Source organism: Phalacrocorax aristotelis, chromosome 3 (genome assembly GCF_949628215.1).
Source record: "Phalacrocorax aristotelis chromosome 3, bGulAri2.1, whole genome shotgun sequence".
Lineage (NCBI taxonomy): Eukaryota > Metazoa > Chordata > Aves > Suliformes > Phalacrocoracidae > Phalacrocorax > Phalacrocorax aristotelis.
This window is the reverse complement of record NC_134278.1, coordinates 55413576-55438766: the sequence shown is the minus strand read 5'-3', so window position 1 is coordinate 55438766 and position 25191 is coordinate 55413576. Positions and strand designations below refer to the sequence as shown.

The following is a 25191-nucleotide window of genomic DNA, read 5'->3' as shown; positions in this document are numbered from 1 at the left end:
TGGACAGGAAGCTCTAGTGGATATGTATTTGTGGGTAAGTGGTTACTGGCATCTGTGCATGCCTGAGCATGTGCATTCCTAACTGTGAAGAACAACTGCACTCACCTCTTTGGGGAAATAAGAAGTTCAACTTGAATGTACGTATAACAAAAAAAATTTAAAATTATAATTAAAATATCCAGAATGAAAAAGAGAATTTTCTAGATACCAGATTCACGATTTAACTTCAGAGTTCAACTGATAGAAAAGGTGGTTGGATTTTGTATCAGAAAGATTCTGGTTTGGCCAAAGACTTTCCCTTTTCATGACGACTACCCGAGTAGTATCCATGTTTTAAAGCTCATATAAAGTCTCACAAGAACAGATCTCCTTTAACACTTCTATCACTTTTTATTTCTGGTCATGAGAACAAAATTGCAACAATGATGAAAAGCCTTATTCATATGGACTTCGCTGCTTAAAACTGTTGAGCCCGTTTTTACTGCCTTCAGACTGGTCCACGATCTAGAGCTACAGGACAAGCTTTTCCTTGGTTGGTTGTTTGGTTCCCCCCACCCCCATGGGAATGAAGATTAAAAGTACTCAGAGGTTCTGGCACCTGCATGACTTGTGCATCTCCTACACTGTCTGATGACATGTGGATTCATTGCAAGGTGGTAGTCCTAATCTTTGCACTCACTAAAGTGTGGTGATAAAATTATTTTGGAAAAAAAACATTTTGATCCACAATTTTAAAATGTAGTGGAAGCTGCTGGTGCCCGTGGACTGCCTTTAGCTACTAGAAGCTGGGCATTTGCTGCAGAAGGTTTTAGTCAGAAGAGCTGAGGAATCAGAAGCTTTACTTATCTGCTAATGATGATTTTCAGAAACCAGTGCAAATTCTACCCTTTCATTATCACCAAGGGAGTTTATATGGGGCAAGAAGATGAACAGCGAGGGAAGGTTAAGTCAAAGGGGATACACAGTAAATCAAAATTTGGAAGAAGCTTCCAAAGAAACAGGAGTTCCTTACGCCTCAGGAAATTACAGTTTTCAGTCCTACAATGAACTAAGGGTTTTTTTGGCCACCTCAGGTGACACCTCCTTAGCCAGTATGTTTCTGCAAAAACCCAAGTGATTACAAAAGCAAGCAAAGAAAAAAACAGAGAGATGCAGTTATTTTTGTCTACCAGCCAACTTATGATAGCTTGATTTTTGAAGGAGAAAGGGGATAATTTAAAGAATCTTAAATCTTGCATACAGAGTAGGAGAACCGCACTTGAAAAAAACAGCCGTCTGATGTTCTCAGCACTCAGAACAGAATAATCCCATATAAAATTAATATCATTATTATGTGATTTCCATCTGTTAACGAAGCCAAATGATTAGAGCTGCTAGAAAAACTGCCTTAGTGGAACAAACACAGATAATGAACTTGAATAAATACACAAGCAAAAAGACAATGTCAGGCTCAATCACTTGGCAATATTAAATGCCGAGTAAATGAGCTGGGTGCATAGTGCTATACCATCCAGCAGGACTGTTATGCTGAGTGCCTGGATCACCGCTTTCACTGCTTCTGTAGCCAATTTTGTTCTGGATTTTTTTGGACCCAACCATCTTTCTTTTTTTGACAGCTCCTTTTCCAGACTATTCCACTGGTACACTTTACGTTGTACTCTGGTTGTTTGTATGGTTTATATTCAACCACAGGCCTGTTCAAACACCTTCCCCAACCCTCCTCACATGTCCAGAAAATATTTTTCACACATCCGTAACACTTTCCCTATTCGCTTCCCAAACCTATCTTACTGGCACAACAGAGAGCTCTGACAAACTCTTGTTAGTCCACCACTACGTCTTTAAACAGTCAGAATATTATTTATAAAGTACAGTTTTAATACATATTTTTATATGTGTAAAACAGAGTGCTCGATAGCATTTTTGAAATGTCCATATATACCAGGTGTCAAATGTTATTCTAAATAAACCCCTGTAATGCACAGCCGTATGCTGGCCCATATATCCACTCACAAGCTAGCATTTTCAAAAAAGTAAAACCTACTTAAAAGTCACAGGGACTTGGCTTCCACAGTATCTAAATCAGTCCTGAGAAGGACATTTCTGGGACAGAACTTGTGAACATCTAGGCAATCCTATACTCAGAAGAATTATTTTTAAACATGGTTCTCCAGGAAGATGCTACTCATATACGTTTTAAACCTTTTGCAGAGTAAAGCATGTGGTGATGTTTCCCCCTACACAAACTGAAAAACCAAGACAGTAACACTGCATGAGCAATCTCTCCTTATATAAGAGCTGACACTTCCTCACCAGATTGGCCTTCATCGCTTCTGAAAAATGTCAATGGAGACCAAGGTTTACAAAACTTAAGTTGTAATACATTTAAGTACTTTGTGCTGGAGCACTGTGGTATATTTTGACTGTTCCTTATTTTGCATGGAAATGAAGTCCTTTCTGTTTTGGAACGCTTTATAGTATTGTTTCACAAAACTGTACTATGAGTGAAGAACTTAAGGGTCAGGCTTGTTCCCACATCACTAAAAATGTGACATCAAAGAACAATCCAAAAATATTTGTTCCTGTAAGAAAACACGAACCTCTCAGTATGCTGATAAAGGTACCATGGCCTAATACATTTTGTAGTTCTTTTCCTCCTTATGTCAGGAGAGCCAAGTCAGGAAAGCAGATGATATTTTTTCTCTTTTAGTTTGCTTGTAATCCATGTGTTCTGTGAACTTGAATAAATAAAATTATTACAAAAATAGAGTGGGTGAGAAATGTGCTTAAAAGCATTCACCTCCCAGACCTCATCCAGACATGAAATCTCAAAGGGAGGGATGGGCAAGAAAGGTACAAAACCCCCTCTATTATACATAGACTGTCAAACAGAGGATCATTTGATGAACAGTACCAAAGCACACTGTCCTCGTTTCAGCAGGGTTAGAGTTAATTTTCTTCCTAGTAGCTGGCACAGTGCTGTGTTTTGGATTTAGTATGAGAATAAAGTTGATAACACACTGATGTTTCAGTTGTTGCTAAGTAGTGCTTACACTAGTCAAGGACTTTTTGGCTTCCCATGCTCTGCCAGGTGCACAAGAAGCTGGGAAGGGGGCACAGCCGGGACAGCTGACCCAAACTGGCCAAATGGATATCCCACACCATAAGACGTCATGCTTAGTATATAAACTGAGGGGTGCTGGCCAGGGGGCAGTGATCATGGCTTGGGGACTGGCTGGGCATCCGTCAGCGGCTGGTGAGTGGTTGCATCACTTCTTTTTTATCCTGGGTTTTGTTTTTCTCTCTCTCTGTCATTGTTTTTCTTTTCATCACAATTTTTTTTTTAATTATTAAACTGTTCTGACCTCAACCCACGAGTTTTCTTACTTTTGCCCCTCCAATTCTCTCCCCCATCCCGCTGTGGGGAGGGGGGGAAGTGAGTGAGCGGCTGCCTGGTGCTTAGCTGCCTGCTGGGTTAAACCACAACACATACTATAATGGATTTCTCACTTTGGAGGTCAGATTGGTTACACAGGCCCTGTCGCAAAGCAGTGGCAGGACCGTAGTGCTGCTCTTCCCACCCAGCACGCCAGAGAGACAGCACCTTGAATTCCCCCCCTTTATGTCCTACTCTGCAATGGTTAAAAATTGGCTGTTATTTTTTTCCTAACAATAAACTATTGAATTGCCTTGATTAGCAACTAGAACAAGCAAGTTCTTCTTTGCTTAAATCTAAGCTTTCCTTAGCCTATGTAAGACGTAAAGCATACTAATATTTCCAAGAAAGATATGCAGTCAAATCGAAAGCAAACACTGAGCGTGTGGATGTGGCACCTGCGAGGCAGGTATAAGAGGAGCATTCCCATGAGAACAGTTAGGAAGTGAAAAGTACCGATGTTTCTTTTTGCTTTGTTTTTTGTACCACTGTCCTTGATATCTACTGATTCATTCCTTGCTAATGAAGATTTGTTGGATTTTTTCAGTCCCATACTTATTACTAGGTAATGTAAATATGTAACAAATGTTAATGGGTTATGTGTCTAAATTACATTGCTTGTTGTTGTTCTGCAAAAGCCTTTACCCTCGCTGTTGTCTACAAAACAGTTTCAGAGAGGCACTTACCTTGTCTGACAGCCAGCGTTGTTGTGTAGACCAAGAATAGAAGGATATAATTGAGGAAGCTCTGAAAAACAGGTGTGTTGGCATGGAAATCTTCTGACAAATACTTGCTCGTGAGACCAATGCCACAGATAAGGAGGGAGAGTACCTGGCCAAGTGCCACGGACAGCAAGAGATCCCTAAAAGGAATGAGAAAAACACAGACATAAAACACTCGGGCCCCTTGCCAAGGAGGAAATGCTCATCCTCCTCCAGGATTCACGTTCGACAATGCTAAGACATGAGAAGAATCACAGTGCTTCAGTCAATAAGGGATCTGCTGGGTGCAGCCAACATAACATTTCCATTATTTCTGCTCTTATCGCGGGCTTAAACATTGCCCAAACATACTAGCTTTTATTCACATATTAAACAATAGCAGATGGTACATCTCTACCATTTAATTTCGCATTTCACATTTCACAAAGGATAAATGGTAGTTTAACAACCAAAATACAGCACTGCTTCCTTCAAGCATCTTCCCTAACTGAAAGACCCAGGAGTATCATTCAGACAGAGTGGGAATCACAGCTCTTCCAGGACTTAGTAGCCAAAGTAGAGAAAAATAAGAGAAAGGATTTTATTGTGTTTCACCATCAACATAAATTTAACGTATAACTTCCCTCCCCTCATCTCTATTTCACCATATAAACTATTCTTTCCATCTACAATACGAATATATGTATCTTTTCCTTCACCTTTGTCACTGCATACTTCCCCTTCTGTTTCGTGGGAGCAGGAGGCTTCACTTTCTTCCCTTTCTGTCTCCTTCCCGTTCTTAAAAATTTCTGGTTTGGCTTCTTGCTTTAATCTGTTTTTCCAGTCTCCTTTGCATCCCGCTATTACAATGTTCCCCATTCTTTCTTGCCGCAGGTCTCTGATAGTTGTTCCTTTTGTGCGTGTTCTCTGTCTTCCTATAGTTTTCTCCTCTTTACTCAAGAAATCGCTATATCTGAAAGCCCATCCTTTTACAGTGTATATTGTTTTTACATCCCTTCTTCAGTCTTCTCAGTGATATCCTTTTCTCTTCCAACTACCTTTGTCTCTTTTACTCTTCTCTCAGAACTTTATTATCTAACCACACAGCCCAACTCAGCCCAAACAATCCTCCTTTTGCAATTTTTGTCACATGATCCCCTATACCCACAGCACAGGAATAGGTATATTTTTAAATTACCCTTAAGAGGCTTCCCAGGTTTCCCATGTGTCAGTACTTTCGTGCTAACCAAGCCTGCTCCACAGTTAACACACTGGAAGAGGAGCAAGCACGACGACTGCAAGGGAGAGCAAAAGGACATTGGAAGGGGATGTTTAGTCCAAGCCTGGCCGGCTGCTGCTGTCACTGTCACCAGCCCCCACAAAAGAGGAGCTGTAGGGTCCCTGGGAGAACCCACAAAAGATTGGGGAAGATGGGAGAGAAGCAATGTCTCATTAGAGCCTGGTACAAGGAAAGGGGCTTAGGCAATCCTAAGGGAGTAAAGGAAGCAGGGCAGCTCTCTGCTCAGCTGTAACAGTATTTCACGTGTGTTCTCCTCTGCCAGACAGTTAAAAAAAAATTGCTTCAAGGCTGCTTTGCATTCCCTGACAGATTTCCCTGACCTTGGCTGTGCATATTCAGCTGCGATGAGCATCTGTGCTCCTGCAACAACTTTCCTGGTAAACTCAAGTGTCAAATTTGTTTCCCTTTTTCTCATAAACAATCTTCCCACTAATGTGTCTCAGTGTCAGCCATGGCATGATTCAACCAAACAGACACTGGAAAGCACAGGAGGCTGGGTAGTTATATTCAGCTAACATACCTCGCTGACAAACACCCTGACACACATGGTAAGAGAACAAACTTTATTGTGCTAAACCCCTTGTTTTGACGGGAGACTGCTGGACAAGTAGCAAGTAAGATTCCACAACTGCTGCCTCCACTTTCAACTTACTCACTCTATTGTGAAACATAACCATGGGAAACAAACGTACTCCACAGAGATGACATCTGAGACTACGATGCAAATGCTGTCAAAACTATGGATTCTAACTTCCTGCCGTTACCTGCTATACTGTTGATGTGGAGTAGCTAATTTGAATAGTGACTGCAATTTAAATCCACATATTAATCTTGTAAACTTGTTTACATTTCTTCATTGAGTTGGATAGTGGTTCTTATGTCCTTCTCCTGCAATGAAGTTTCACACAGGGCTGTCCTCTTGCCTACTGCGGTTTTTGTAGTTTATTTCATTAGTAAATTAAATGTTTGCAAATCTGTATCTCTAAATGTGTTACCTGCTTTACATGGGATGCAGGTGGTTATTAGCTGTTCTCTGTATCTCAGCTAAGCCCATGAGTGAATGTTGTATTACATCCATTGTGGGATGGCATCTATTCTGGAAAAAAGCATCTTGAATCCTACTTAGATTTACAGAAAGCTAAATATATCCTCACTCCTAAAAGGATTTTCCCATCATATATTCCTTGCTCTATATGGCAGTTAGCTCTTGGACACCACTGGCTTAACCAGGCAGTACTGACCTCTGTATTAAAAATCCAACGAACAAAAAATGAAAAACACCAGGTCATTTTTCAAGGCTGTATATGCTAACTATAGCCCTCTCTGGAGTACATTTTGATTCTGTCATTGCCATTTTACAATTTATAAAACAGACGTATTTTTTAGTTGATTCTTTGGCAAGTCATTCAACTACACCTACAAGTGGCAGTTTTCCTAAAGAATTCAAGCAGCTGTCTACAGCTTTGTTTTTAGATATATATATATATATCTCTCCTGTCCTCAGTTTCTATGTTTTACATTTCATAGAGAGACAAACAAGAAGGTAATTCAAGGTAATTCAAATTTTATGGTCTTCTTCCTAAGAAGTCATTTAGAACACCTTTCAATATCTTTTGTCAATTACAAAATATGTCAAAAATTCCATTCACTGTTGTATTACTTAAGTCACTGATGAAGACAAAGGGTAATTAGGAGTTTAGTAAAAACAGACACAGACAAGAATGAAGACTATGAACTTGGACACCTCCAAGTCTGTAGATAAAGGTTGGATGTGGATCAGAGTATAATCCCTGTAGCTTGAAATAGCATTTAAGTAAAAATTGTCTTTTGGATAATAACAGAACATAAAAAATGCAGAAAACTACTTTTTGGAAGACCAGTGCAAGTAGCACTGTCAACGCCACCGGCTTTCAAAACGCTGACTGCATAAATGATATTGAACATGTAGTGCTTGTCTCTGATTTTTGCACACATTTGGTATTTTTAATTATGTAAGAAAATTCATTCTGAAATCAAGCTGTTGTGTTCCTCCTCCAGTCTGAATTTAAAAATTTCACTGATGATATATGACATAGAAAGATAAATCTCCTCTTCTCTCGTCAGTGCAAAGAGTAGCGTAAGTTAGATGTTTAAGCAGAACTAATTCAAAAGTCCATGAAGCGTTCAGACTTCAAGCGAAGATGATCCATTTTATACAGTATAGTTATTCCTAAGACTGTTCATGCCCACATTAACTCTCCTGCCATACCTAAAGATATGTCCACTATAGACAGGAATGACATGTAGCAGCAGCACAGGAGATTTAGTATGCTCCCCTCATCAGTGTAGGCTGCAACTGACACTAATCACTAGCATGGAAAACAAGTGAAATGAATAAGTAAGACAAACCAAAGCACAAGATCAATAAAATGCTGCATTTTGCCTTGGGTGAATCCATGCAGAATCTCTCTCCAAATAGAAAAGTAGAAGCAAATCTTAAATTATTTGTTTTAATTAGTGACAATGTCAGCAGCATCAAAATAATACAACGTTTGGAAAACCCTAATAACCAATGTAAAATGCCTGAATTGTACAGAAAATGCCTGACAGCATTATCTATATGTAATTTTTCCTGCTGACAATGATCTAATAATACAAGAGTCTTAGCTCCTGAGCCTTTAATACCTAGATAAGAATAATAACATACACGCTCTTTTTTAAGAAGAAGCAGCAAGCAAACATTGAAAAGAAGCTTTCAATGGCTGTGGAAAACCTACTATTTCCTTTAGACAGAGGAAAAAAGCAACTAACTCACTGCTGTCATCTTTGGCACTCAGTATCTCCTAAATATCACAATACCATTGAAATATGCAACACATGGCTCCTATCTGCAACACTTTCCCTGTTGGTTTTCATAGCCCCGCCACCTGGCACAAAGGACTGGAACAAAGGATGACTTCTTCCCTAAGCCTTTGGTCTATCATGCTGGCTGCAGTAGTACATTCATTCACTGAGGAAGCAACATTCATTCATATCTCGAAGAAAAGTTGTATGGTTTGAGGGCCTTCAAACAGAACACCAAAAAAAGTCTCACTGCAGAAAGCTTTATAAAAGTAAGGTTTTCGGCCTTTCAGGGTCCAAATTCTCTTTAGTTGAGTGCTATTCTATTTCTCTACTTGTATTCTTTTTAAACCAAAATAAAGCAATTCTTCAAAAATCCCATTTTCCCTCACTAAGACCAGCAGCATCTTCTCAAGCCAAGTTAAAACAGGGAAAGATCTTCAGCTTGTCTCTGAACTTTGATGCCATGAATGCACAGAATCACAGAATGGTCAAATCATTTCGTTTGGAAAAGACCTTTAAGATCATCAAGTCTAACCGCTAACACTGCCAACTCCACCACTAAACAATGTTCCCAAGTGCCACATCTACACATCTTTTAAATACCCCCAGGGATGATGACTCCACCACTTCCCTGGGCAGCCTGTTCCAGTGCTTTATAACCCTTTTGGAGAAGAATTTTTTCCTAATATCCCATCTAAACCTTTCCTGGTACAACTTCAGGCCATTTCCTCTCATCCTATTGATAGTCATCCACTAATACAGAGCAAATAGAAGGCATTCTTCTCCTGTAAACCACCAATTGAATACTTTTTGCTTGAATTAAAATCCTGCATTGGAACCAATCAAGTTCATTTCACTATAGCCATGACTGCTAGTTAATCTGTCTAACACTTCCTATTGAGTCAGATGGGTATTTTGAAGTAAGAAGTAGGTCAGAATTACCCCTAAACCTCCAGGTGTCACACTGCCAGGCATCTATCACGGGTTTTTCATTATATCCTAACAGAAATTAAACAACATTTCTTTATCACCTCTTCAGAAGTGGAGCTAGAAGACAAAGCCTCATCTTTGCATTGAGAGACATTTAATTCTGTTTAAATGGCTGGGCTGGTAGCTGCTGTGCATCATTTTTACTTGCTCCTCCAGGCATACAGAAATTTCTGTCACTTGAGTTTCTCCTTGTTTATCAGCCATGATAACACCATAAACTTCTGAAGGCAGACATTCTCATATCAAAGAACTCCAAAGCTAGTGCTTGGTTCCTAGCACATACCCACTGGCATGACATCAAGTACTCAACAGCTATCCTCAGGTTCTCCTGTAATTATTTTTCATAAGATAAAACATTTAGCTTTGACTATTACTGCATTTCCATGTCCTCCCCAGAACATTAAAACACCATTCACAACACAAAATCGATGCAGTCCAACATTCAGAAGAGGCCACACAATGTCACAGCTGCCATATGCTGGAGAATCAGTGACATGCAAAGGGTGGCCAAGTAATTTAAACATTCGTGCCTGTTTTATTCTGACACTAAATCCTGTTTTAAAGCACTCTTCATGTCAGTTTTCTTTTAACTTAATTGCTTTACCTCCTCTATTTTGTACTTTATTTGGTCTCTTTCCGCTGATAGGTCCCCACTGCATCAGCTAAAGAGTACCTCAGAGGGTAAAGAACAGATGCTACTGCTACTTTTAATCTCTAGCATGAGGTGTGTTAACCCTTCAGCATGCCACAGGCTCCAGCAGACGAGAGATTCGCAGTCTGTTTCCTGAGCTGAGATTTCACTAGAGGAACACATCTGTAAAGGCTGCTCCATAGCACCGTTAGAGCAGGCCTGCAGGCAGGACCATGCTTTCTTCATGATGGTTATGACTGTTATATAGTGTTATTGCACCAAATGTTCCAAGTGTGTACTTAAAAAAAAGAAAAAACAGATACGCTTCATTTAGAGACTGATTACTGCTATGCTATAGCAAAGTTGATGTCTGTCGCCGCACTGTGATTTTGCCAAGCTTCTTCACTTGAGTGCATTTTATTGTGTTTCTATAAAAGCGCAAGGAAAAATAAAACGAGGTCTTAAAAACTTTACTTTGATTCAAAGTGAGCTGAAGTTATGCCCCTATAAGAATCCATTCAAATTTATTTACATGCTTAAAGGTAGATGTGGCATGTTACTGTAAACAGCTATCACACCTACAGAAATGCTGACACACATTACCAGAGGAAAGGCACACATGTCAAAATGTCAAATACCAAACACCCCTGGGATGTAGCTGCTTCCACTGTGGCTGTGTGCCTCAGTTCCCACACCACCCCGCATTTGAATGGCTGCTTAATGAGGCCAGGCACATTACTTGCATATTTTGCTGTTCACGCTTAATAGGCTGCTTGTGAAAGAATAAATTAACAAGATTTGGTAAAATATTTTTTCAGGACAATGAGCTGACCTCTCATTGAAAGCTAAAGCTGCAGATATTTCTAATAGGTCTAAGTATATGAAGCCTCCTATTAGTCCTGCATCGCTCTGAAATCAATTGCATCTAGAGAACATGATTCTACATTAATTTTGCACAGAAACTCATCTTTTCTTATTTACCTGTTATTCTGACATGAGTGTTACACAGGGGAGAAATTCTACAAGTTGGTACATGCAACCCGTCCCTCCTCTCCACCTCTCTCAATAAGGTAAGCATTGCAGCAAGTATCTTCAATTAATGCATCAAAGCTGCTGCACGCCACTTTAGAGCAATTTACAGAAGTAGTCACAATATTCTATAATAAAATGTTCATAGCACTAAAGAGCAACAAAGTTCCCCCACATATATAGTAATAATAACACCATTGGTACATGTACCACATTTATTCTATTAGTCAACTACTCCCACAGTGTACGTCCTCCACAATCATACTAGATGATGTCTCAAGAAAATATAATGGTCTTGAAGGTCTGAACAAAAGATTTTTTTAATATTTCTGGCAAGGAAGAACAAACCAACCTAAAATATTTTCAGAATATAAGCATCAAGCCATTGTTGAACAGTGAAATACCAAAGCCCGAATCCCAGCTAAACTTATATACTGCATTAGAATATGAGTAACTCTAATATTAACTTACAAATCAGAAAGTGAAACCCACGCAACACCAAGCCTATCCATCACTTAATTCCTACTGAGTCGTTATTTTGAAATCTTCTGATGCGTTTAAACGATGTATAGGCTTTTTACTGGATCTCAGCAGAAAGGATGAATTTTCTACACGGTGAGTTGCTGAGTACCTCAAGCTCCCGCTGATGCTCAAAAGAAATTAAGATTCTCTGCAGTATCTTGAAAGGATTAGCTTTTTATTTTCCAAATGTGCACGCTTTAGTCTCTTTATGAGAGGACAACACTGTGGACTCCACACACCTCAAACTCTCAAACATGCAGGCTGTCTGAAGAGCTCCAGGCCGCGACGCCCAGGCCAGCAGAGGGGTAAAACACTGCCCATGAGTTCCTAACCTGTTTTCTGCTCTGTATCCCAAATAAGCTAAAAAACTTTTTTTTTTTTTTTTTTTTTTTAAACCAAGGCTTTGATCCTTTCCAGGTGGGCCAGAAGTACAAAATCAAGTCCTTCTCACTGCAGTTAAAAGTCTTTACGCCTTAAGCTGGGGAGGGGAACTCTGTGCCTTCTTGGTCTCTCTCTACTTCCCCAGCTCACCACCGCCTCCTTATTTGAGCTCCAGTCCAGACCAAACCTTACAGATATTTCCTCAGTGGAGCAAAGCTCCCTATTACCGTGCTCCATACAGCATGGTATCGGCTGTATCTGCGTGTTCCCAGTTACCCATGACGTGTCTGTAACAAGTCACTGACTTGGGTAGGCCCCAAAGGAGGGAAGTGGGGTTGTTTTGACCTTCGGTGGCTCCAGGGAGAAGGCTGTGCAGGCAGGGGAGAGTCACCGTGTGAAGCCGAGGGCTGCAGCTCAGGCAGCGTCCCAGGGATGGCCCTGAGGAGCAGGAAAGGGACAACCAGACCTGGCCACGTGGCTGGTGCTTCGCACGAGCTGGAGGAGCCCTGGCAGTTGCTGCATTGACTGGAAGGACACACTGGGCAAGGAAGGAGCTGCGTGCTTTTCTTATTCTTCTTTTGGCTTTCCTAGTTGCTTTGAGGTTTTTCTATTTAAAGCATTAAGGTTCTAATTTTCATTCGAATACAACTGGGCTTGAATTTAAGAGTTGTTTGGGGGAGCTCACTAAAATTCAAGGTCTAGGTACATCTGCCTCAAAGCTGTGGCTGACTCAGGCTCTGCTGCTTTCAAGTAACAGCTTGAGGAACCAGCACAGATTGCTGGCTTCGGATAAAACCAAAGCAGTATCATGTTCAGCAAGTCTTGGGAGTCTCTGGAGCAGTTTCTTAAGATGAGATTTACCTAATAAATTTCCCAACTCCTGTATATTGCCAATTACAGCAGTTCTTCAAAATAGGTTTCATTATTATAAGCTTTTACCCCAAGTTCACACACACACACAAATGCTCATAAATATGTGTGGTTTACAATTCTTTAGTAACAAAGGAACTGGAATTTTTTAAAGACTATTCTTACAGATATAAAACTTACCCCTGCACTTAATATTTAGCAATACACTGCTGAGACAGGCTGCTGCACTGATTCTAAGTGCAAAGAAGGCAGTAGGATTTTGATTTTTATTTTTAAATAAGAAATACATTTAAAATAGCAAAGGATAGGTGGTGACAAAATTTCCATGCTATTATCTTGATACAGTCTAGTGGTAAATCATTACAGGCAAATTGGAGATGGGGGGATGTGTTGGTGCAACTTGTTAATAGCTTCATCCCACCAGTGAGCCAACAAAGAACAGAAACCAAGTTTATCCTAAAAACATACCTAAGTTTTGAAACAGCCAGGGGCCTTCCAATCAGCAATCTCCTAGTGCTTTTTCAGCTATGAATCACAGGACTTGGAGCACCACAGACTTTTTGTCTTTAAGAATGAAGGTCTCTCCCTGCACAGTTCTTGGCAATTTCCCAGTCTAAGGAGTACTGGCTAGACTGAAAATATTCCAATCTTTCTGATGGAATAAAAAATATAATTACAGATGACAATGCAATAAAATAATTTTATTTCAGGTTATTTTGGCCAAATAAAATTACTGAAGCTAGCTGCAGCCCATAAACTTCTATAAATTGTCACTGTCCACCCAAGTATGACTAGAAAAATTAAGACTCCTAAATCTAAAGATTTGATCTAGATTGGAATAATAAATGACAGAATTAACTTGCCACACAAAAGCTTACAAAACTAGTTATAAACACTTATTGAGGAATATAGTACTTTTAAACAAGTAACTCTTCTTCCCTAATTTGCCAGAAATTAAATTAAAAAGTGAGATTACAGTCTTAGAATAAGTGACTCAGGTATAGATAAAGAGTGCGCTGTAATTCCTCAGGCTAGAACTTCATATGAAATATGACAGCTACTGAAAATATTACATTTTAGTCTATGAAACCTACACAGTCATTAGGATGCTGATCATTATTTTTATAATTCAAAAACAAAGCACACAAATAGATGTCTTTTTATGAGATAGACATTTGTTCTTACTCTGTTGCACCAGTTTGAGCTTTCAGCTGTTGGAAGAAACTGGGACATTGAAGGACTGACAACTTTCTTGGAGAAAACGAAGTTCTCTGCCAAATTTCATTAGTTCATCTCACTTGCAGTCATTTTTATGCCTGAGGCTCAAGACATTATAAATACAGTGATGAACATCTTTAGATAACTGAGAAAGTTTTAAAAGTTTCAGTTCAGTTAAGATCATCATTAGCTCCCAGTTTTCTCAGAGGAGCTGAGAGCCTACTGTAATAGACCTGGATGATTCCCAGCATCAAGAAAAATAGCTCACTAGTGCCCTAAGTACAACATCACTTGTTATTGCTCTCCTGCTATTACTGTAGAGTGCTAATACAGTTTAAACTGACGGGGGTTTATGGACTAAGTCTTACAGCTATTGAGAGACAGTTGATAAAGAAGGTGAAAAGCATTACAGCTCCTACTATATCCCTGTCACTGATAAGCCAATCTTGATTGAACGATCTGATGGAAAACAAGTTTAAATGACTCAAGATTCCTCAAGTGATAGACGCTACTGCAACTTAATTCAGTGTTGTCAGAAACAAGAAGTATGTGCTTGGAAAATTAGGTATAGAGTTGCTAGAAAATGGTATGTATGATGGTATGATGGATGATTTCAGATTTTTCCTGATGTTCCTGAAAATTGCAAAAGTCGTTCCTGAATTACTGTCCCTGTAAAATGTATAACTCTACCTGTATGCAGTTCCGAGTACTGGCTGTACACCCAAAATTAGGCACCTAAAGCAATTATAGTTTGTTTCTCCAATAAAATTACAGGTTAAAAAACTGACAGGTATGAATATTGAAAGTGCGAAGTGTGTCTGTAAAGATTGTGGCTGGCTTTGGGATAACTAAAACTACTAGTTCAATTATTACAAGATGTAGCATTTTTTCTTTTTAATATCAGCACATCTGCAAAATGCAGATATTAAATAACATTAATTATTCAATGTTCATTATAGCGAGCATTTAATATCTAATGTAAAATTTTTGTTTAAAAATCAAATTGATTTGCCTGGCTTTTGTAAAATCTTTTGCTTGGCTGAAACTAACTATATGTAACACTTCAGAACACAGCTATCACTTTTTTTTTTTTTTGCAATTTTTCTGGAACTTATCAATGATGTTTTCAATAACATTGAAACACAGAAAAACTGAAAAATCCCTGCTTCAGTGGTCATGTTTTCTCCCCAAGTATGCATGTGCAAATCCCATAAATTTGAATCCTCTTTACAGTAAGTTCCAACTATTGTCTACATGCTTAAAACCCCTAAATGAAACCTTAATAAAAATGTCCTGAAATTGACCCCTGCATGTTGGGCCCTTAATTGCACCCCTGGTACAGAAAGACAAAGGATACTCACATCAGCATTTCATCAAGGATGGCACTAAGTTGCTGCAACTATCCCACATCTCCAGCTACTTCAAAGCAGAGATGCTCATGTGCCTGTGGCTTATTCTGACTTCAACTATTCAAGGCCCTGACCTTCTTTCACTGTTTCCCATGTGTGTGTCAGTATTGCTGCTGCCTCGTTCTGCAGCCCCTCAAGCAGGAGTAATGCTCAAAGTTGCTTGCTCATGGATATTATGACAAACACAAGGACATTAAAATTTTACAATTTTTTTTTCTCAGCAGTTCTTTAATTCACAGAGGCAGGATTTTTCCCTTTTGGCTGAGTGTCTTTCTCTACCCTCTTCTTCCCTGTGAAGCCTGCATACTTAGTTTCATGGTGGCATAACTTCATTAAGGAGGAACAGAGAACACCCCCATCAGATCTACCTCTAATCTGGTGGTTAATACACCACAGGATGTAGAATATATGAGTCCTCAGAATGAGACCACTGAAGCCACATAGGCAAAATATTTAAGGGTTCGGCTGTTTCACAGAGCGGGGTACCACCTTCTGGAAGAGAATCTGTGCTCCAGATCCAGAGGAAGTACTGAGGCACACCTGGAAAGTGAATTCTTGGTTTAGGTAGGTAACTACCCCAGGGTTGAAGCAATGAGGGATTTCAGTAGGCTACACACTTCCTGGCCCAGCTGGTTTCCCTTAATAGGGAATTACAGTGCTTAACTCAGGCTTACAAATTCTGTTGCAAGAGCTATCATGTAAAAACTATGGTAACAAAGCTCAACATCACCATCTCAACATCCCTCTGCAGATCTGGGCAAAGTCAATACTTCAGGGATGGAACCAATTTTGAGTGCCCTGCTTACAGGACTTGAAAGGTGCCAAGTTTTCTTCTATGTCTGCTACCGGTCCTTTCTGAAAACAAGGTCCTTCTAAGGCATTTCAACTTGGGTGACCAGAACTGACCCAGTGATAACCCATAGCTGCTTTCACAGGTCCTTTCTCCTTTTCTACTTCAGTGATCCTACAGGTCTGCAGAAAAGGAAGCAATTGGTGAAAGGGGCCACTGCAACACCAGCCTCCTCAAAGGGATGTGGAGTGCAGGTACTTCTCCCTCTCCTTGCTTTTGCTGTTTGCTCACTACACAGCAGTGATGGCCATTACCCAACATGGGAGTACATGGGAGGCCCAAACTTCTGCATCTGTATTTAAACTTCTGTTTCATACAATTCAAAAAGAAAAAAGATATTTTGAGTGGAAGTTACAACTAGAGATAATTCACCTCCTGCTAAATGGAAAGTCCATCTATCTGCAACACAAAGTTCTTCATTTTTAGGTATGAGTGCAATGGTTCTGGCTTACTGCTCTACCCTCAGGCTCCAAGATAAATCTCTCCCTTCCTCTCTTCCTTTCAGTTCGGTGAAACAGCATGACTGCCTCTGTCAACACTGTAAATTTACTACAGACCTGACACACAATGATGGAATGGGCTCAGCTGAAAAAACATAAGGGCACTGATCTAATTTCTGCTTTTTTTAACAAGGTTTAAACTTGCAAGGTGTTTGAAATTAAAAAAAAAAAAAAGGAAGTGATCTGGGAAGGTGTCAGCTGCAGATTTTTACAGGGTCAGGATAGAGAAATTTCTGGCCTACAGGATCCTGCTGTAGTGCCAAATGTATGACCGCAGCCACCAATGATCTAAAGGATAAGAATGATGACTCACTTAAAGTAAAATGAAACCTGTGAAGAAAGGGGAGCTATAAGGTCCTCTTGCAGGAGTTAAATCGAGCCTGACATTTTGACAGAGCATTGATCTGCCTCTGCTTCTTGCCTCCCAGGTTGCTTTATTGCAATTTCTTCACAATATTAGCATCTACATTTCAGATATGCAATAAAATAAAAGAAAACTCAATCATGTACATTAGATTATCTTAGTGGGATTTGGGTATAATACGGCACTGAGCTGTGGAGTCACACAAAGGTGATGAACGGGCTGTAATCAGGCCACTGAGGGTCTCCTCAGTGTGCCTGGCCAATACACCATCTCCTTCCCATACACAGGGCGATAGCAGGCCAAAATGCACTCCTGAACCAGGAGAACATGGATCAGCATCAACATCCAGCTGCAGTAAATGAGATCAGCCTCATGAGGCTTTCCCATTTTATGCTGGGAAGCTAATCAGAAGGCCACTACTCTCCTGACAGTGGTGGGTCCAGAGGAGGCATAGCTCCATTCTTCCCCTAATCCTTCAGGTGTGCCAACTTCCCCATTCCCGGCACTGGAAAATGGCACTCCTGTATTATCCCCTGGGTTGCTCTCCATGTAGTGCTTCACCAGTGACACTTGTATTGGTTCACCCTCATGCACATGGATCAGGAAGCAGCCTGGACAAGCTGAAACTGCCCATTGAAGAAGCTTGTCTCCTATGAAGACAGCCATGGAGGATGTCATTCCAGCTCAGGCATCTCTCCAAAATGATGGCTTCTCAAAAACAGAATAAAAGTCCACTGGGGTGCAGGCAGGCTTCCTCACAGACCAACTGCTTTCCTTCAGCAGAGGATCTTTTGCCTCCAAGCCATATACAAACGTGGTCACAACCTTCAGCTGGCAAGTTTATTTTATTTCCCCTCCCAGCATGTTTTAGATCTGTGCTTGGAGCAAAGAGAGCAGCGGGTCAGTCTGACAGTTGAAAAGTGTGAGGAAAAATCAGGGATTAAATCATTTTCTGTGCACACATGACATTTGAGACATTCTGTTCTTAAGTTTTACACAGCTACTGTTACAAAAATACTGCATAAACCCACCATTAGCATTAAACAGAAGAGGAATAATTTCTGTGTTACTCAATAGCATTTGCTCTCCAGAAATCACCCCTCCAAAAGGTGTCTAAGGCTGCAGTTTTAACTGAAGGACGAAACCCCAGCCCTAGCTCTCTGTTTCCTTGCCTTTTGGATTCAAAGTTAGCCATTAAATAGGATTTCACTGTAACAATATGTATTTAATTTTCCATTTTTTTTTTTTCCTAGTAAGAAATAAAAGAAAAATGAAGAAAAGGCAGAAATTCTCTCGTAAGCTGCATGAGTGAATCAAATGACATACCCATCATATGCAGTATATGCGCTGGGTTAAGGGGTTATTTTCATGCAGGCCATACCACAACATGGTTTTAGGTACCCTACATGTTGCTTCTGAACAACATGCACTGGATAATTTATGTGTGGAAGGGATTATCTGACAAGGGCCACATGGGGCTGTAAAGCACCTAAATACTTCATAGATGTAAAAAAAAAAATAATTACCTTTTCATTCCCTTCCTTAGTTTACTTATGGATTAAACTAAAATTTAACTCAATTGTAATTCAATTACTCTGTATAAGTCAAATGCTTTTTCTCATAAAGCCCAGTTGGAACACACAGACCCATGTCTATATCTGAGTTAAGCAGAAGCAACTCCTTTGGGAGCTCCCACCACCAGTGACCTGAGGCTGAGTCAGGGCTCACCGTGACTTAGGAGTGTGCTTTCCTAAAGGCCACTGCACTCACCCCTCACTTCCCCACATGGAAATTTGGCTGCAGGTCAAAACATCCTGGTGGCCTGCCCAGGCAGCAGCATGGAAATCCAGAACAAGACTGAAAAGTTGTTGAGACTTGTGAAATACAATGAATATGATTTACCCAATGGGATGTCATTTTGCTCTTCCAGATTCTGTTGTATATAAAGATTTATTTTCTTGGGAAGACAGATGGAAAGGACATCATAGAAGACTGCAGCTGCAAAAACATCTTTACCCACAAAAACTAAATTTGGCATGACAATGGCCCTTCAAACATTCAGCTTTACATGAAATCAACGAGGAGGTTTTTTGTCATTATGGCTATTTTCCCATTGCTCCCTAAGTCTGACGACTAGGCCAAGTGTCGGGACAGACATCAGAGGCCTTCACAGAGGAAATTATCTTAACAAAACAGTGGCAGTCAATGGGAAAGTTTTGGTATCAGTGGCCATCAAACCATGTCACATTGCTGTTATACCTTCCTTACTGCATGCATCTTACCATGCAAAGGTAGGTAGTATACGACCCTTCAAACATGAGAGCAATCTGAGAACCAGATACTATTTTTTGCTAGTTTTCAGTTTACCCTATTGGGAAGTATCACACTTCACCTGTGTGTACTGTTCAACTATGTGAGGTGCAGAATATCATCACCATCATATTAAGGTGTACATATAAATAATTTCATGCTCAACTAATAAGATTATGTATATGCAGGCATACTTGAGACATATCATGGGACCAGATGAGAGAGATTAATCTTGTAATTAATTGTGTGCTTGAATTTAATTTATATGCTTTTGTTATTTAGTACCTGTGTCAACCACTTAATTTGTCTGCAAATCATTTTCTTATATAATATTAATGAAACATGCTATACTGAAATTCATCAAACTATGGAAATTAGAGATTAGGAAGACTCATTATATCATCAATTTATCCTCTGCTAGTTTAAAACAGTTCAACAGCTGTGGCTTCAGCAACCACTCCTTCCAGAAGAATATTTCAGTTCAAGAAAGAGCACTTGTGGCAGAATGGACAATGTTTTTTCATTGTCAGAGATCAGAATGAAAAATCCGATTCACACTGTGGAACAAACTATTTTGGGAGTCTAAACTTCATTTTTTTCCTCAAACAAGATTTTGAGAAGGAAGAAATAATAACAGCAATATTAATTTCAACAAAAACCTTGCACAAAGGTCAATGTTTTTACAGCTCTGTACATATGACACTCTGAGCAAATGAAGATCACATTTACACAATAATAAAACTACAAATTTGTCTGCACGACCTGCTCAAAACAATTCATGTCCAAGCATGGAGATGGGACTGCTTGGGGTGCTGAAAGCTGCTGACTGAGCACAGGGAACGACCAAATCAATGAAGACCATCAAAGTAATCGCTTGTTTAATCTTTGCTAAATTGCTTGCCTAATCTTTGGGTTAGTCTAATGAATGTTTAGGGCACTCCCAGACTACTCAGTTGGGAGGGTGCACTGCTGTATTTCAGAAGGAGTGTCTGGAAATGAGAACGGCTGGAAATTGGCTCTGTTGTGAGAAGGGGAAGAAATCGCTAAGATTAGAACAACCTGTCTACAAGGTCCTTGGGGGTCATATTGGGTCTGGCTGGGATAAACTACCTTTATCTTGACCCATGAATTCTTCATCTTACTTTCTCCCCCTGTCCTGCTGAATCAGTGGAGTGAGAGAGCAGCTTGGTGGGCACCTACCGGCCAGCCAAGGTCAACCCCTGAACGGAGTGGAGGAGATCTTGTTGCGGATGGATGTGGGGGAACATTAGCAAGCCTCACACAACCACAGGAACAAGTATGTCTCACCTTGAGACCCTTCTGCCCTCCCTCTGCCTGTGCTTGACACTGGGAACTTGGAAGGTGTAGCAGCAATGATGCTGAGGCCACGTTGCCTGCTGAGCTTGTGTCACAGCAGTGTTAAGGAGTTAAAAAAAAAATCAACCCTACATCTTCTGACCCTCTGCTAAGCATCTGTTAGGCTTTCTATTGTGTCTGACTATTTTTGCAAGGCCAGACAGAAGAAGCATTCCACTGGTCCAGCCTGGCTTGTGGGATGGAAATTACAGTCCTTGGTCCAAAGGTCTTACCCTTACAGTGGGGATAAGGAAAAGCAGGAAGAGCTCTTTAACTGTGGGATTTTTTTACCAACATCTATTCCCAGTTCTACCACAGACCTACCATGGATATCTTCAACTCTCCCTGCCTCATTTTAGTCTCCAGTAATGACTGTTGTGTTTGTTCAGGTCATAAAATCTCAGAGAAAGGACTCTCTGAGCACCTACCAGAAAGCCTTCCTTTATGTAGGAAGCAGAAGGGGAACTGAGAGGCAACACAAAAATAGAGTTTCCACAAGAAAACTCAGTGGAAGGTGCCCACCAGTGTTGGTGGTTCCACCCCTCCTAACTCCTTGTGGCCAAGACCTTCTCATCCCTCAAAGAAAAGAGTATTATATTGTCTCTTTGTAACTATGGTTTATTTTTCACAATTTTCTTGGAAAAGCTAAAGCTTCCTTGTTTCCATTTTCAGTGAACTTTTTGTGGTGTGATGGCTTTTGGTTCTTTGTAATAAAAATGCTTTCACTGCCCGGTTATATCGACTTTCAGTTTCCTGAAGCTTTGTGCTTTCCTTCTTCTAAGGTTTCACTGACACAGCTTAGGCTGAGTCTCACAGTCCCATTCCCCCCTGCTCCTGACTGAAGAAACAGTTCTGAAGAAACTGGATGAAATTTATTAGGCATTTAAATATTATGCCCATTCAGCTCAAGCATTCTATTTTATCCATTCTTTTCATCTCTTCCATCTTCCTCCTGGCATTTCAGGAGAGGAACTGAATGCAATTCAGAATGTGTGTTTTAAAAGCAAACCTCTACCTTGGTGAACTTGTTCTGCAGACAGTTGGCGTGTTGCAAGAGGACAAGGGATAATGGTTTTAAACTAAAAGAGGGTAGAATCAGACTAGGTATGAGGAAGCAATTTTTCACAGTGAGGGTGGTGAAACACTGGTGGAACAGATTGCCCAGAGAGGCAGTAGATGCCCCATCCCTGGAAACATTCAAGGTCGCGTTGGACGGGGCTCTGAGCAACCTGATCTAGCTGAGGATGTCCCTACTCACTGCAGGGGGGTTGGACTAGGTGACCTTTAAAGGTCCCTTCCAACCCAAACCATTCTGTGATTCTATTCTATGATACAATTACAACAGTTACAATTGTGATCTATACACATGGGGTTTTATAGGTAATATTTTTTTCTTACAAATATACACGTACTGAGGTCAGAACGTAACTTGCAGGAGAAATTTACACTGACAAAATTCAATGATGGCATGTTCAGTCTCACTACAGGTGAACCTGGTTCTATGCCCCTATTTCTTATTTCAATCAATTGAAAAAGCACACAGAAAAACAGATCCTTGAAAGTGAAATCTGAGTCAGGCTTGAAAGCCTCAGCTGCCAAACGTTTTTCTTGTCACTGAGAATTCCCTGGAGAAAACAGCAACTCAGATTGCCACGGTAAGTGCTTTTTTGTTTCATTATCAAGCAAACAAACATCAAGCGTAATCTCATACCCAAAGTATGTAAGGTCCACAATTTTACAAGAAAATCCCAGAGAAGAAACAACTCCTTACACCAGCTAACTCCACATCTAGTACCAAGAAATAACATTTCCATATTTTCATATCTCAGTAGGTTTTTACTGTCTACCTGCTAGTGAATAGTCTCAAACTCTCCTCCTGCACGCACTATCTCAGACCTTTCAATGTTCAAGGTAACATCTAATCCTAAAATCACTTTGAGAAGAGTAAACCATCGCAGCATAGACATAGATGAGCAGAATGCAATTTCCAAATTATTCTTAAATTACTTTTTCATAACTCCTATCCATTGCTTCCTTAAGAAGTCTAGTATTTGCCTGTTTGAACTCCTTCATTTTTCCAACAAAATTCTTTTTATCCTAATTCTAGCATTCAGGCAGCTTCACATCAAACAGCTAACCCAAGCAGTAGAGGATATTTAGAAAAATACACAGCTTGATACTTTTCATGCCATTATATTAAAACTAAAACTGAAACAATCCATTCATGCAATCCAACCCTGGGTATAATACACACCGAAACACTCTACAGAGCAGCTCCAGGATCAAAATCAACACTTCTTGCACAAAAGCCTCTTTCAGAAAGACATCCAGTTTTTTTTTACTTCAGGGTATGGGAACCCATCAAATTCCTAATTAAGCTGTTTGAAGAAATGCTTACTTGAACCTTATTTCTTGCATGAATTTTTGTAATTTCAACCTTCTACCACCAAGTCATATTATGTTTTTGTCAACTATCTATTATACGAAAAGAAGCTGAAACAGAAAAAGGAAACAAATCTATCTATAAACTTCTAGTTTAGCTGGAAAAATGTAAATATAGCTTAGAATACATTGAAGGAAAATCAGTTTCTCAGAAGAGCTTTATGAGGGACCAGCAGCTGGCTGACTGTGTAACCTACCATGCTTGGAGTGACCTGGCATCCTGGCTAACCTGCCTCTGGTCAGGAAGCTACTGTGAAATGCTTTTTTGCAAACAAAGCTTTTTCCTGTGAAGCTGTCTGTTACAGTTACAGCTAACATGTATTTAAAGAAAACTAAAATGAATACAATTACTGCAGGTACTTATAACTTCTCTCTTTTCATCTTAGTGTTTTGAGCCGTGTGTAAGTTCCAGCAAAAGACTATAGCTATAAAAAGCTAAAATGTCAGTGGGGATCCACACAACTCTTTAGTTTAACCTCCAGCATAACACAGGCCATGAGACCTCTCAAAATTAATTCCTGTTTGAATCAGAGTACATATTTTATAAAGGCATCCAATATTGTCCTAAAAATGTCCATCATTGGAGAGACTTGACAAGTTGCTCCAGAGATTAATAATCTAACTATTAAAAATCTGTCTACTATTTCTAGGAGGAATTTTTCTAGCATCAGCTTTTACTCTACCACTGCTTCCTGATGCTCTATTACCAATTTTTGCTTAACACATACAAAACTCTATCAAGTCACCCTCTAGTCTTATTTTTAATTAAACAGGCCAAATTTCTTCAGCCTTTCACTCTAAAGTATTCTTCCTTTTAGCACTCTTGTGGCTCTTCCCTTAATCTTTTCTAGTTTATCACTATTCTTCAGTCTTGAACAATAGAATGAGACACAGTGTCCCAAAACCAGTCACACCATAACCAAGAAGTGTGCTAATGTAGTCTTCCTCCTCAGCATTCCCTTGTTCACATATCAAAAAATCTCATTATCCCTTTTGCACCACACACTCACAGTAGGAGGTCATACCCTGCTAATTACACACAAAACGTCTCAACTCTTTCTGTTACTGCTTCCTGGGATAAAGCCAACAATCCTATCAGCGTGGCCACTATTTACTCCTATATATAGTCCTTTTACTTGGCCTCATACAAACTCCTACTGCTTTCTTGCATTTTGTCCACAGCAATCAGGGCAGACCACTCTGTACAGAAATTTGTTCTGTTAACTATTATCATCGCCTTTAACTTTGCGTCATCTGCAAATTTCATGTGGAATGATTTTCCCATTTCTTCCACATCCACTGATAATAAGGTAAAATAGCATGCAATTCATCATCCTGTTTGTTCAAAAAACACAATTAGGTTTAGAAACTGCCACTAAGCCAGTTTTAAAACCATTCAATGCATGTATGATGTTGATTTTGGATCATTCTACTTTCTTAATCAAAAAGTTGTGTAATACCAAGTTGAAAAGACTGAGAAGAGTCGAAATACACAATTTCAAAACTGTCCCTAAACTAGAAACTACCTCAAAAAAGGCACAAAGCTATTTTGAAAAAAGGTATTAACCATAAACCCACATTGATTAGAACTAATTATTTTAGCCTTTCCTTAACATCTGATTAATCAGATCCCAGATCTGCTGCCATTTCAGATCAATGGCAAGGTGACAGGACAAGGAATATTCGGATCACCTGTTTGGCCTTTAATAAACCAGTACAACACTAGCTTACTTCCTCTTCTCTGGAACCTCTTCACTGCAAACCAGCATTAGCAGCACAGAGTGCTCCTCTGGATGCACATTTCATCGCTCATTTACAAGCATCCAGCTTCAGTCTTATATCTTCCTCAATTACTGCTGGAACAGAAAGTATTTTGTCATTGCTATACAATACACTGCCTGGATTTTTCTCAGAACCCTTCTCCTTTTCTGTTTTCTCTCTTGAAACAAAATGAGCAAACAACTCCTCGTTTCCCTGCAGTACACCACCAACAACAAGCCCCAAGCAAAGCAAAATCAGTTCTTCTCCTGCTTTCTGCCTCTCCTCCCCTCACATGCTT

At 39.9% G+C, this 25191-nt stretch overlaps 1 protein-coding gene across 1 annotated transcript in view; it reads right to left on the bottom strand.

Annotated features, from left to right (window-relative positions):
• The window catches only part of SLC35F1 (solute carrier family 35 member F1), a 248668-nt gene that overhangs the window by 101792 nt on the left and 121685 nt on the right, over nt 1–25191 (bottom strand). The window contains exon 2 of the mRNA XM_075087513.1: nt 4123–4298. Within this exon, the coding sequence (XP_074943614.1) occupies nt 4123–4298 (176 nt within the window). The remainder of the gene's footprint in view (nt 1–4122; nt 4299–25191) is intronic.